The 14,173-nt window shown below is 35.5% G+C and overlaps 1 protein-coding gene across 1 annotated transcript; it reads right to left on the reverse strand.

Annotated features, from left to right (window-relative positions):
• Positions 1-11,567: 11,567 nt before the first annotated feature.
• On the reverse strand, positions 11,568-13,266 carry LOC127798232 (amino acid transporter AVT1I-like). The gene is made up of 3 exons (XM_052331668.1): positions 13,150-13,266; positions 12,349-12,956; positions 11,568-12,246 (listed from the first exon to the last, which is right to left on the reverse strand). Exons 1-3 carry the CDS (start codon positions 13,244-13,246, stop codon positions 11,725-11,727), a joined length of 1,227 nt encoding a protein of 408 aa, XP_052187628.1. The 5' UTR covers positions 13,247-13,266; the 3' UTR covers positions 11,568-11,724.
• Positions 13,267-14,173: the final 907 nt, after the last annotated feature.

The raw sequence follows: 14,173 nt of genomic DNA on the forward strand, positions 1-14,173 counted from the left end.
TATATATATATATTTTTTTCAACATCTTACACACAACATAAGCCTCTTGATATACATATCCTCATCATAATCATTTCTTGGCAATCTCGATTGTACCTTCTTAGCATATCAAAATTTAAAAATTAATAGACTAAGACAGGTATTATCAATCACATCAACGGAAGCAAAATCGAAACCTTAATGATATATAACTGATAATTCCTTTTACAATAACCAAATCGATGTTTTACATGAAAATATCAAAATATTACATAATCTCTGAACATTGTAATCACAGACAATGACCTACGAAAACTAAAAATAACAGCTACATCTCGACGACATCCTTTCCCTTGGCGCCATTGCTTTCACCTGGAACGTTTGAATATTCTAGGGACATAGTCCAAATTAGATCTTGAATCATCTAAGTAAGAGTTCAAAAACATTTTCATGAAGATATGCAAAATCACATATAAAACTGATAAATCCTGACATGCCTCAGCCTAAGAGAATCCCACATAACACTTAGCCCTAACTGAGGAAAATGCAATCTCTCTAAAGGTGATACGACCACATCGACCTATTGGCAAACACAATCCTGCTTAAGAGGGACAACCTCAACATATGAATCCGGGAATCACCCTATTATCATTGTTAGGCATTACGCTCTTACTCGAAAGCATTCCAAAACCCAACACAACCCTAGCCCCAAGAGTATCGCATCAGTACTATCCCCGAAATCGACGACACCTTGGTATTAATGCTATTGCTCAAAGGAACCTGGGGTGGTGTCCACTCTTAGCCCCACCACTTGAGCCAACAACCGGGGTGGTGTCCACTCTCAGCCCCGCCACTTGAGTACCGTAAGGTGAAGTCCATCTCAGCCCCGTCCTAAGTGGGTCACATAGCATTAATCCTCGGCACACATCCCGAGTGCTGTCACTCGTCACAGGATTTCAACCCATGTCCCACATGGGCAACACACAACATGCCAATGCCGAAAATCATAACATGTATGACATAAAATTAACATCTCAATGTATGCAATTTACCGTACGAAATTTAATACGTGTGTACGAAATTGAATATGTATAAAATTTAATGTGGATTGAACAACTCACAATAAACCATTCACATGCCACAAATAAGTTTTTCCAGTAGAACCACCCACAATAAACCAAACCATAGGGATCAACACTCACCTTTAGACGCAACTCAAATTTCATCGAAAAGCGCGATACGCCTCGACTTGCGTGCCCACCTCGAACTTCGCACGAGTCACTTCACCTTAAGTCGCAAGGCACCCTAATCATCATATTTATTCCTCAATTATCAAAATATAATTTTTCTCATATTTTCCTATTTTCTCCATTGTTTTATCACTAATAATCCAAAATAATTATCTACGCAACTATTTTCTCAAATGTTTTTACATAATAATTCATAAAATAATTTTTTGAAAATAATAAAAAAATTCCAAAAATACCTGAGTCCTCACGCACCCTCACACATGGGCGAGTGACGTGCGCATGTGAAGCTATGCGTGTACTACACGCGCTCTTTCTTCTCCGACGAGCTGGTCGCCGGCCAACGACCGAAATCTGACCCCGATCACACTTCCTGGAAGCCCTCTTCCAGTCGATCACGATGGAACCAATCCCCGGTCGAAACCACACCAAAAAACCCCCCGATCGAGTAGTTTCAGGCACGGCACGGTGGTCCACCTTACTTTTTCGATCAGCCCCCGAAACACCCTTGAACCAGCTCAAAAACTCACGAAAATATCTAGAAATGCTCCTCTTGCCTCAAGGACCAAAAGCCCCTTATTGGCTTCCCTCGATTCGCCCTCAAACTCGAGCAATTTGGTTCTTCAAATTCGGTCAAAACCCATTGCTATTTATAGGCCAAAATCGACCCCTACGTGGCTAATCTCCGGCTGTATCTTCTCCCACACGCCTCCTAGACCACTATTGGCCATGCCCTGACGAAGCTAGGCTGCCAAATCTCCAGATTTTTGGGCCAAATCAGTGGCCAGATCTGCCATGCGTGTGTTGATTTTTCAGAAATTACAGTTTGGCCTTCTTGAAATTTTCTTTTGCATTTTGGCACTTATCCTCAAGCCCCTGATCTTCCTAGCACCATCACTTAAACCCTCAAGATTAGTACTTCTCATTTCTACCTTGGACTACTAATCATAGTCCTAACTCTACCCATCACTCCTAGGTGTACAGAGACTCCATTTACTCCTAACTTACGCTCTGATACCAAAATTGTAAGGCCCGCTTTCGAATACTCGAAAGAAGGTCCTTACATGGATGCTATAGAACAAAACTGAACTCAACTCATTTCATTTCTAGCAGCGGAAATTTAATAAGATTTAATTACATTCCCAATATCTCATAACTCTAGGCTCGATGGCCATACAAAATAATATGAGGCTCAAATGCCATAACATAATAAATTTTCACTATTGCAACCCTCACCAAATCACTAACTAGGATCTTTAAAGCTAGGACGCGTCTCCATACACCGCTATCCCTGAGTTGCAGTCCTATTGGACTCGCCCCCAATAACCGTCTTTCCTTTACCTGGAATGGCAAAGAAGATCAAGTGAGCCACAAGGCTCAGCAAGTTCGAGAAACAAGGAATAATATATATGATTCAAGAACACGATGACACCAAGAAGAGTAATCAAGGACTCCACAATATATACAAGATTCATAATTCATGAATTATCAATTCAACCCAATATATCATCTCACCATGTATCCCTATGCAAATGTGCATAAAATTTCAATATCATTATTAATTCTCACAGGCTCGCAAGCCATCAATCAATACATGCAAGAGTGCATCATTTCATTATCAATATCAATTTTCCCGGCTCTCAAGCCATAATTCAATGCATGCAAAAGTGCATAATTTCATTATCAATATCAATTTCCCCGGCTCTCAAGCCATAAATCAATGCATGCAAAAGTGCATAAGTTTCATAGAACCTCACAAATAAATATGGAGCCAACCTGCCGGGCTATGGCCACCTCGTCCCGTGCCAAGTGCTCTAGGGTACCCTTTCTCCCTCCGCGCAAAATAATAGGTGCGCAAAACATATATATATGAAACCTGTACATGTATGCATCATGTATGCATTTGCCAACCACATGTATTTAAATTCCTGATTCTGCAATATTCATGCTGTTAACATCACTTACCCATACCGGGTATTTCCCCCATCATCAAATAAATTCAACATATCTTACTTCATAATGTTTACCACATTCAAGATGTAATTTATGACACAAAAATGCTTAATGTAATTTACAACACAAGAATACTTCTTTGAGAGATGCTATTTAATATTAAATCTCGATTCACCAGTTGAGGAGTATTATAAATTTAATAACTATTATTCCCATCATATGATTGTTGTGATTTCATTTAACCAGTGATAGTATGCATTTACTTGCATTCATGCTCATAGCTCAAATTCATTATTCGACCCCATGCAATCAAATGACCACACCACGTGAAATTGCTGACCAAACATAATCCTGAAATTTTTCTAAGGTAATGGACCAAATAGAACATTTTTTGAAAATGTCTTCATCTTGAAAGACTAACTCCCGGTAATTTGATTACTAGCATTTATTGTTGTAAAAATGATTTTTAATGAATTTTTCAAGAAACGGAAACTATGTATTTCGATGGTGGTAAAATTGCAAATTCATGGATTTGTACTAAAACCAAAATTCTAACTTTTTATTTTTATGGATTTTGATTTTTTTGATATTTTTATTGAATCCAAATGAGGGGTACTTTCTTATTTACATTTATGTATTAAAGTAAAGGAAAGTAAAATATAAATTAAGGAAAATGCAAACATTCAAAGGCATGTGGGACGAGCTCGGGAATAGCTCGGTCTTGAGGTCGCAGCTTACGGAGAGAGCTCAAGAGACCTCGCGGGAAGGACAAGCGAACGAGCTCGGGAACAGCTCGGTCTTGAGGTCGCAGCTTACGGAGAGAGCTCAAGAGACCTCGCTGGAAGGACAAGCGAACGAGCTCGGGGTCATGAGGTGAACGAGCTCGCGGTCAAGGGGTTGAGCAAGAGCTCGCTGGAAGAGCTTGAGGTCAGGCGCGCGGCAAGGGCTCGCGGCCAAGAGCTTGACAGATGAGCTCGCGATTAAGCGGCCAGGGAGCTTATGGGTGTGAGCTCGCGGCAAAGAGCTGGAACGAGCTCGCGGAAAGAACTGGAACGAGCTCGCTAGAACATTAATGAAGCCGAACGTGTATATATATATAACTGGGTTTGCTGAACAGAACAGAACAGGGGCATTCGAATGACTGTTTAAGCATAATATATTGTGGATTAGCTAGGCAGGGCATGCTTTAAGAAGCTTTTCAAATCTCTGGGGGGTATCAGCTCGTTACGCATATTGAATATAAGTAGTTACAAGTGGGTCTCATATATATAGGCAAACAGTTTATATATATTTTCAGTTGAGGCTTTTGCTGTTTGCTCCAAATACCTTAATGAAATCATTTGAATGGACTGAGCATCTTACATTCAAACACAGCACATATACATATAAGAAGCATTTGGATCAGCAAGCTCATTCAGGGGGTGATACACACAAATATATATATATATATACATTGAACACTGCTTCTTTGGATGCAGAACGAATAGAGGTTCTCATCCTCACCTAGTTATATAAAATGCCATTCACGAAGAAAGCTTGGGGTGAAAACAAACCCCATTTTGAGATCGCAAGAAGACCCACAGAGAGATACAAAAGCAAAAGGTTGAACACAATGAGATAAAATGAACACAGTGAGCTAAATGAGCTAAAATGGACACAGCAAGCCAACATGTACGCATTAATCATATTGGCAGAAGGAGATATGTGAAGGAACTTGCACTGAAAATCAAAGGGGAGTGCAAGAAGAACTTGCCTGATAACTTTGCTATGCAAAAAAATCCTCCATTCCTAAAGCTGCTATCAACCTAGACGAAAATACCAGCAACCAGGAGGGAAAATAAAAGATAAGGAGAAGAAGTCTTAGATAGGAAAGGAGAGTACGCACAAGAGAAAAGGTCTCCACTGCAGATGAAACATGAAGAGGGCAATGCGCAGTCTGCACCTACAGCTTTGTCCAAATGACCTGATTGCCCTTCACCTTTACAATGGTCAAATGGAAGACCAAGCGCACTATTGACATTTGATGGCTAATTTATTTTATTATGACTTTCTTTCAAAAATTTCAAATCTCATTCCCCAATTGGGCTCAGCCCATACCTTGGGCCATTCCATGGCCCAACTCATTAATCCAAATGAATTATCATAATCCAAGCCAATTCATAATATAATTAAAAATTTTGAACACATCACAATAGCCCAATTTATTTGGACTTTTCCCACGTTGATGGATCCCAATTAAATAGGCTACAAAATTCTTATTTCCACTTACTCTTTATTCAAATAAACAAGGGAGAATATTTTCAACCCTCAATTAATTAAAGCAAAAATTTTTGAACCCAAAATAAAATACCCAAAAACGTCTAGACCCCTTGACGGGTCGTTACAAAACCCCTTCCCATTTTCCCGGCTCTCTCACCAACTCTCATTCTCTCTCTTCTCTGTTTTAGCTTCAGAGAAAAAAGGCCACTGTGCAAAACTTGGCCTCCAAGCACCCGCGCATAGCCACACATATATAAGCATATTAATTAATTTAATTTAATTTAAGTTAATTTGATTTATTCTTTTATTATTATTATTATGATTATTGTTATTATCTACATTATTTGTTACCTTAATTCCTCAAATACCAAAATTTGATAATTATTATTGTCTCCAAAATTTTGGGGTGTTACAATTCTAGTAATTAAATTAGATTAAAAAATATTTTCATCCATTTATCAATCATCAAACTAAATTATATTCAGATACTTCAACACTGTCTTAGATAAACCATGAAAAACCCTTACTTTCCACTACTTTAATAGTGCAGCATTTTGCTCCATATCTAATAGGAAGGGGTGGACAACTGGGCACTTGAACGAGAGAGGGAGGGTTTCCAAATTTATGAGCCCCAAAAAATCAAAGATTTATGGGCTCTGGGGCAACCGCCTCATGGGCTTCATTAAAGGTTCGACCTTGCACCCACCTATTTGCTTCCATTTATTTAACCTATCTCACTTTCACCTCTTACATTAAGGGGTGGATCCAAGGGCTAAAGTTTGTGCCAACCCTCCCTAGATCCATCTATGAATGGAACAATAAGGGTAATAGGGACAACAGACTCATTTGGTCCTTGATTCTACATATATATACATACACAGGGGCTGAAGTCGGCACGAGCCCCCCCTAAATCCGCCCGTGCTTGCATTTGCATGGCTCTAAATTAGCTATCATTTTCTATTTTCACAAAAAAAAAAAAAAAATAGAATCATTATTCTCGCACGGTCATCCGTGGCTTGTGCCCTTAATTTCGATAGATGAGGTAAATCGTGGTAGAGACTTTGATTCATTGTGTAAAGAAAGGAATCGAACCACGATCTACTGATACGAATTTTAATTTATCGTGACCTAACTATTTGATTTGTGTCATGAGGATAAAATAAAATTTAATACATTATTTATTGCAAAGGGGAGTGCATGGGGAAACAACAATTTTCATGCTTCTTTTATTTGACGTAACAGTTTTTATGCTTCTTGTCCTTACAAGCTGTCTTATTTTAAATTTAATCCAATATTTATTGCAGAGGGAGGGGCACGGGGAAACATCTATTGTTGAGAATCATCTAAAACAATATCATGAATTTCTCATCCTAAATTTGTATAAAACCCTTAATGATATATGGTGATATTTTGCTTTTGATATAGTTTTGATGATAAAAAATAATTTTATTTTAATGATAAAATTATTTTATTAATGATTCTTAACTTGATACTCTAAATTATTTTTATATATTTTATTAAGCACTAAAATAAAAATTAATTTTATTATATAATCCAATGCTAAAAATCTTGTGATAAATTTTTTGATGGCATTTGAAAAATTATGTTTTATTTGGTTAAAAATGTTATATCAAAAATAGTTTTGAAAATAATTTTGAATTAATCTCAAAGTTTTAAAATACATTTGAAGAGTTTGAAATCGAGCAACAACAAAAAAAAAAAAAAAAAAAAAAATTAAAAAATTTTGTATAGGCAATCTGTTGACCGTTTCTTATAGGTTGTTGACCATTTTCTCTTATAATGTTGATCGTTTTTAAGTCTGTCGACCTTTTTATGCAAGCTCTTTGTGTTTGCTGTTGATCGTATCTGTATTATGAATTGTCGACCGTTCTTTAAAATTGTTGATTGTTCTTCATCAAGTGTCGACTAATATTTGAATTTTAAACTAACTTGTTGATTGATTCTTTGCATTTGTCAACTGTTTTTATTGCATGATCTTCCAACGGCTAGTTTTGTAAGTTCCAACGGCTAAAAACTGCTAGTTTCTTTTGAAATTTTTGGGATGTTTATAAATACCATTCAAGGAAGCTCTTGAGAGAACCAATGAGCAAGAATAAATTCATTTGAGTTAGCATTTGCATTTTTACTTTTCTATTCTTATTGTGCTTTTATTTTTTTTCTCATAAGGCTTTAATTATCATTTGTATCATTTGTTCAAGTCTTAATTTGCATTTATATTTGAGAGATTATTGTAATTGAAAGTCTCCACTCTTAGATCTTTTCTTCTACATCATTCTTGTATTTCTTAACTTGTGAGCTAGAGGGTCTATTGGGTGTTGGTAGGAGATTGTAATTCTTAACGATTTATGCTAGAGGGTCTCCTTGTGAAGTAGGAGGTTGTACTTCATAGCAAGGTTACTAGAGGGTTACTAGATGTGGTAGGAGATTTTAGTAAATTGCTTCAAATCCTTAGTGGAGAGTTAAAATAATGGATTAGGCTTGGTTTACCCGAACTACTATAAATCGCTTGTGTCCCTCTTACATTTATTTTGGTTGTACTTTATTGTTTTCTTGTTTATTTCTCAAAATTTCCTAAAAAGTTTTATTTTTTCTCAAACATCAAATTCACTCTCTTTTTTGGGTTGTGGTGCCATTGCTATACATTTCCAGCACATGGCTTTCTAAGTATCTTGAAAGCAAGACTTTATTCTTATAGCTAGGAATTCCTGATCATAGTCCTATACTGGTGAGTATGATAGAGGGCAGGACCATGGGGGCTTGTTCTGTTTTCTCAACCATCTGGTTGATCATATTTTGTTTTTAAGCAAAGTGACTGTCAGTTGGGAGATGCAGGTAAGTTGGTTTCCTATGTTTAGGTTGGTGCAAAAGTTTAAGGCAATCAAAAATGTCATGAAGTAGCTTAATAGCACCAATGGTCATGTATTTGAGAGGGTCCTGGATCTTCAAGGTAAATAGGCTACTATGCAACAAGGTATTCAAGACTACCCTCGACATTCCGCTTTTTGTCAGCAAGAGTTGGAGTTGAGTATGGATTATATGGTTGTTTTAACTTAGGAGATTGAATTTTTATGTCTTCTAGCGAGCGTTAAATGGTTAGCGAAGAGGGATTGATGTTTTTGTTTCTTTTTTCAGACTATGATGGCTCGATGTAAAAACCATCATGTCCTCAACCTCTAGAGGTCAAATGGTTCAACTACGGAGTCCAAGGATGAGGTAGTGGACATTATGGTATCCAACTACCAACATCTTCTAGGAAGTAGTGCTCGCATGACTAGCTTGCAGCTTGAAAAAGTTGTTTTTTTTGTGGATAGGCAACTGACTTAGGATCAGTTGATTGGGTTTACTGTGGTTGTTACCCTCGATGAAGTCAAGTAGTCTTTATATGGTATGAGAAATGACAAACTGTGGCAGACATGTGCTTTGCGACATTTTTGGTAATTCTCAACTGATTGATACTCTTTTACTCTGTTGAGTTGAATCGCTTAGTAATTGGGAGCATTACCAATGCTAATTTTCACGTAAAACGATGGTTGACTCATGAATATATTGTTGGCATTCTAAAATATTGTTTGAAGAGTAGTTGGGTCCCTTTATCACAAATTTTGCTATTAATTTGCACGAATGTACCAATCTAATGATGCGTATAAGGGACATTTCATGACTTGATAGGCTATGCTTTGGATGGGCTCTTCTTAAGGTCTTCTAGAAGCTCTGGAATTCTCATTTCGATGGATCTCTTTTGCAGACCTCTTCTGTTGATTATATATGGTTGTATATATGTTATTTCTTTTGGTTCTGATGAGTGTTCTTTTAATTTAAAGTTGTAGGCATTTTTTGGTTTCGTAATGAATATCTTATGTACAAAAAAAAAAAAAAAATTCCATCAAAAACTCATTTGTAGTAAGATAGAGGTCAAAAGTAGAATTTTTGTCCAATTTTCTTTTTTTTTTCCCCAAATTTTTAGTTGAGAAATTACCAAAATACTCATTTAGAGTCAAAATCATCAAAATGCTCGTCTTGGACTCTCCTTCGATTAAGTTTTCAAAAGTTCTAACAATCCCTAGGGCCTAACCTACCATTTAATTAGGTGACCTTAATTATTTTGGTCTCCATCTACCTCTTTGATATCACAAGTTTAGACTATAAAAATACAGCTCACGTTGTATAAATTAACAAAAAGTTATTTTCATTAATTATGAAATTAAATATTACAATAGATTTTACAAGCGTAACAAATTCTTTGCATGAAAAAACCCTAATAAATAAGGTTACCTCTCTAGGGGGCTAAGGAGGGACCCCTCTAATACTTTACTTCCAAAGTAAGAGAGGGACTGGCATTGGTTTAGTCCCAACAACCCATTAACATGTATATGGTTGAGAAGGTTTAAGCTCATTAATGGCCTCATTCAACTAATCTAGTTTTAATTACTTTTTTTAATGTAGTTTTTTTAAAAAATTATTTAGATATTTAATTACAATAATTTTAATAATACTTATATATTAATGTGACAAAAATATAATATATTAATATATAATTATTACAAAAAATATTATAATTAAATGTGCAATAGTATTTTTGGAATTTTGTTTTATTCTATTCTTACATCCCATTTCCCCTCTAGTCGAAGAGGTTTCTCATTTTAAAATATTTGGAAAAAATATTTTAATAAAAAAATAAAATTAAAAATACTAGCAAAAATATTCTTTAAATATATTTGATTGATATTTTATATTAATATTTTATATATTTATATTAATATAACAAAAAATATAAAAAATTACTATAAATGTCAAAAATAAATATAATAGTAATAGTAAGGAATGGTGGGGTTGTTCAAAAAAATTGCTAAGCCATAAAAACTAAATACATCTCATCGTGTAGTTTTTTTAGGGAAATAAGTTGCGATGATTTGAGAAATCTATAAATCGTGCAGTTTGTGATTTAATAAAAATAATTTTAATTTGTAATCGAACCGTTCGGCCATTAAGAGTCTAATAATATGAAAATAAAAAAAATAAAACCCTAAAGCCTAAGCAATTTTTTTTTACCCCAGCCCTCATTGATACTCTCTACCTCTTATCCTCCCCTTTTAATTAGCTCTTTCACTAAAAACTCAAATCTTTCATTGCTCTCCACCGACACTCTCTACCTCTCATCCTCCTCTCCCTAAACCTTTCATTCCTCTTTTCCAAATATTTCTTTCTCTAAGTTGAATGAGATAGACAATGAATGAGTAGCAAGTGTTGATCCAAACTAAGACCTCTCCAATTGCTGATCCAGCCCACTCGGACAAATTGCAAAAATTACACCAAATCGCACCATATTTTGGTGCGGTCTATTACGATTTATGGAAATCAAATTAGACTGCACTGTTTGGAGTAATAAAAAAACTACACATAGTTTGACATATTAAAAAAGGTTTAGACCAATCAAACTGCCTGCGAACATCCCTAAGGATTAATGGAAAGGATTGGAACAATTAATTAATGTAAAAAAAACATTAAATATTGTCAAATAGTTGATTTGATGGCGTCCAGATGGCATTAAACCATCAACATTCATCTATAACTGAAAAAATATATAAATATAAAAAAATTATTTAGATATTTGAATATAATATTTTTAATAATATTTATGTATTGATATGTAATATATTTATATTACTATGATATAAAATATAATATATCAAAACATAAGTATCGCAAAAATATCACAAGTAAGTATTCAAATAGCATTTAGGTGACATAATATGCCAACCATTAATTAACTTAAGAATAAAGGTTAAGTTTCAATAAATATATCTTGTTTTTGGATAAAATGTATTATTTTTAATTCAAAAATAATTTTATATAAAATATTACAAAATACAATGCATTTATTTTCAATTAATAAAATTATTGTAAAACTAAAAACAAAACATTGTTGTTTAAAAACAAAATATATTTATTGAAATTGAAGTATTACCGTTAAATATATAAATTGTAGGATAAAAATGGAAAGAAAACCATGTAACTGAAGCAGAACTCTGGATCTCATCTCTTGATAATTATGAAAATAGTTAATTGAATATAGAAAGTGAAGTTCTATGACACTACATATATAAAAACTGACCATCCAAAGATTGCCATTATATCATCCTCGTTAGCACCGACATACATTGAAACAGTGGCTTGTCCTCAATCCCTTCTTTTCCCATTCTTTCCAGCCATATCCTCATTAACTTTATTATTCTCCTCAGAAAAATCTTTGCTTCATCCCTTTTATTCAAACTCTATGCATGTGTTCAACAATTTGCTTCACTGAAGTATATGTACCTATTACAGCCACAGAAGCTCCCATCGCTATGATTGCTCCAATAAGCATCAACTCAGCCCCAAAACTTCGATAAGCTCTGCAAATCTTTAGGTAACAGAGGCATGGGAACAAAAAACAGGCACTGACACTCAAAAATGAGCCTATAAATGCCATAACATAGCCGAAAAATGGGACTGTTAGTGCCACCACAACAGTGCTGATCACCAAGCCTGTTCTGAGGAGCAACCTGATCAATCTGCTGTTTTGGAGAGAAAATTTCTCTTCAAGGTCTGTGGCAATGGGTGAAACAATTATAGCATACTTTGTTATTGGATTGATCAAGGTGGTATAGATTGCTATTTTTGAACTAAGATTGTTATCCGGAAGATTTAGTGTCACTTGAGACATCAAATTTTGTCCATACATTAGGTATCCAAAAACTGCCATTGATCCATAGGTGATGGTGCTTAGTATGAAGGAAACGTACAAAACCTGTTTTGACAAATAATTCAACAAAATGTTATGAACTTATGATACTCTTTCGGGTTTAAAAAAAATACTAAGGGAACAAGTATGGATATGAATCTAAGCAACCTGGGAGAATTGGCTTCTTTCCCTCATGGAGTTGCGGAGAGTAGGGAAAACAGCATGGCCACCGTAGCAAAAGGTGTACAGGCTTACGGCAATAGGCAGCCCAGTCCAATTCCAGAGGACCCCTTTCTCATGAAATCCCACACCATCAGCAGCACCAACCCAAGCAACAGAGACAACCAGAACCACAGAGGCCAACACCCCTCCAGCAGAGAGGTAAGCCAACAGGGCCAAGCTCCTCAGCCACACCGTCGGCAATATGGCAAGGGCAGTGAGCAAGACAAACCCCTGCTTTCCTCCAACCTTGTGGCCGCCAATGTGGAAACATGTGTCCGGAAACAGCTTGGTCAGATTATCCCCTTCCAGAATCAGGAACTCGACCGCAACCAGGTAGAGCTCAAGGTAAATGAAGGTGGATACCAGAGTTCTTCCCTTGGCTCCAAAGGCCAGCCCTCCAATGTCCGGGTAAGTTTGGATGTGTGTATCAGCATCCATACATCGGCGAAGAAGCTGCCCGGTGTAGCAGCACAGGATTGCTACTAAGAAGAGAAGCATTATGCTGAACCATCCTCCTTCAGAAAGTGCATACGGAATTGAAAGTAACCCAACTCCTGAAAATGCAGATCGATGATGATGCCGACGAAATGTTAAGTCAGTGGCATACATATATATATATATATATTTAAACGTACACATATATAGAGTGTAGTCACCAAAACTTTGGCTCCATAATAAGCGGAGAGATAGAGCGCGATTATGATAAGAGAGAAAGGGTGCGCCCGCGCGCGCGCGCGAGAGAGAGACCTGAAAGGGTATTGACTCCATTGAAGCAAGTTCTAAGGAAGGTGGTGCCTCTGGGCGGCGTGCTGACTTTGGCTCTCCAACAATCCCTCTCCGCCATGGGAGTCCATAAATAATTCTTCATCGCCCACTACCCGAACCTTAATTTGGTTCATATCTGTGTGCGTGTGTGGGTGTATATATATACTCGGAGAGAGAGAGAGAGAGAGAGAGAGAGAGAGAGAGAGAGTCTATCAGCAAGGGAAGGAGAGAAAATGAGAATACTTGAAGAAGAGATGGTGACAGAGAGTGAGGGTGAGTAGATGGAAAAGCCTAATAATATTTCTAATTTGTCTTTGTACAACCGTTTCCCATCTTTAGATATCATAACAATTCAATTGTCAAATTTTACATTATAAAAAAATATTTTACATTAATAGCACTACAAAAAAATCACATTTTTGCCGTAAAATTATATTTTTTGTTGTAGTTTAGGAACTGTTGCAAAATCTATGTTTATGGTGCGCACGTGTGTGCATGGCTTTCGATTGCGCCTTGCTGCTTGCCATGTGACAATACTAGAATTTTATTACAGTTGCTGCCTTCCCTAGTTTCGATCTCAGGATATCTTGTACGTGTGTACGTGCACGAAGTTAGCTGATTTGCAAAACTTTTTTATTATATACCAACGCATATTAATTAAATTCTAATTCAATCACTATTTTTTAGAATTATATTTTATAAATTAAAATTTAATTAATTGATTAAAGTATAAAAAAGTTTTTTTTTTAAAAATAATTGAATAAATTAAAAAAATTAATTGAATTAAATTAAAAAATTAATTGATTAAAAAATAAAAAGAAGAGTTGACAAATTTTTTAAAAATTTCTTTTTATAAATTATCAAAATTTTATATATTTTTAATATGAATATTAGATTATTTTCTAAAATTTTGTGACGATTCTTTAAAATCGTAGTAAATATTAATTTAATTTAATTTTTTAATTATCAAATTACTTTCTAAATTTTGCTATAATTTTTCAAAAAT

Source organism: Diospyros lotus, chromosome 3 (assembly GCF_014633365.1).
Source record: "Diospyros lotus cultivar Yz01 chromosome 3, ASM1463336v1, whole genome shotgun sequence".
Lineage (NCBI taxonomy): Eukaryota > Viridiplantae > Streptophyta > Magnoliopsida > Ericales > Ebenaceae > Diospyros > Diospyros lotus.

What these genes read in the sequence shown, in the direction of transcription:
- LOC127798232 (XM_052331668.1), bottom strand. Translation starts at nt 13,246, where the DNA reads ATGGCGGAGAGGGATTGTTGGAGAGCCAAAGTCAGCACGCCGCCCAGA. An exon ending in TGGAGTCAATACCCTTTCAG is followed by an intron (nt 12,957 to 13,149) that starts GTCTCTCTCTCG and finishes CTGCATTTTCAG; the next exon opens with GAGTTGGGTTACTTTCAATT. An exon ending in AAAGAAGCCAATTCTCCCAG is followed by an intron (nt 12,247 to 12,348) that starts GTTGCTTAGATT and finishes TTGTCAAAACAG; the next exon opens with GTTTTGTACGTTTCCTTCAT.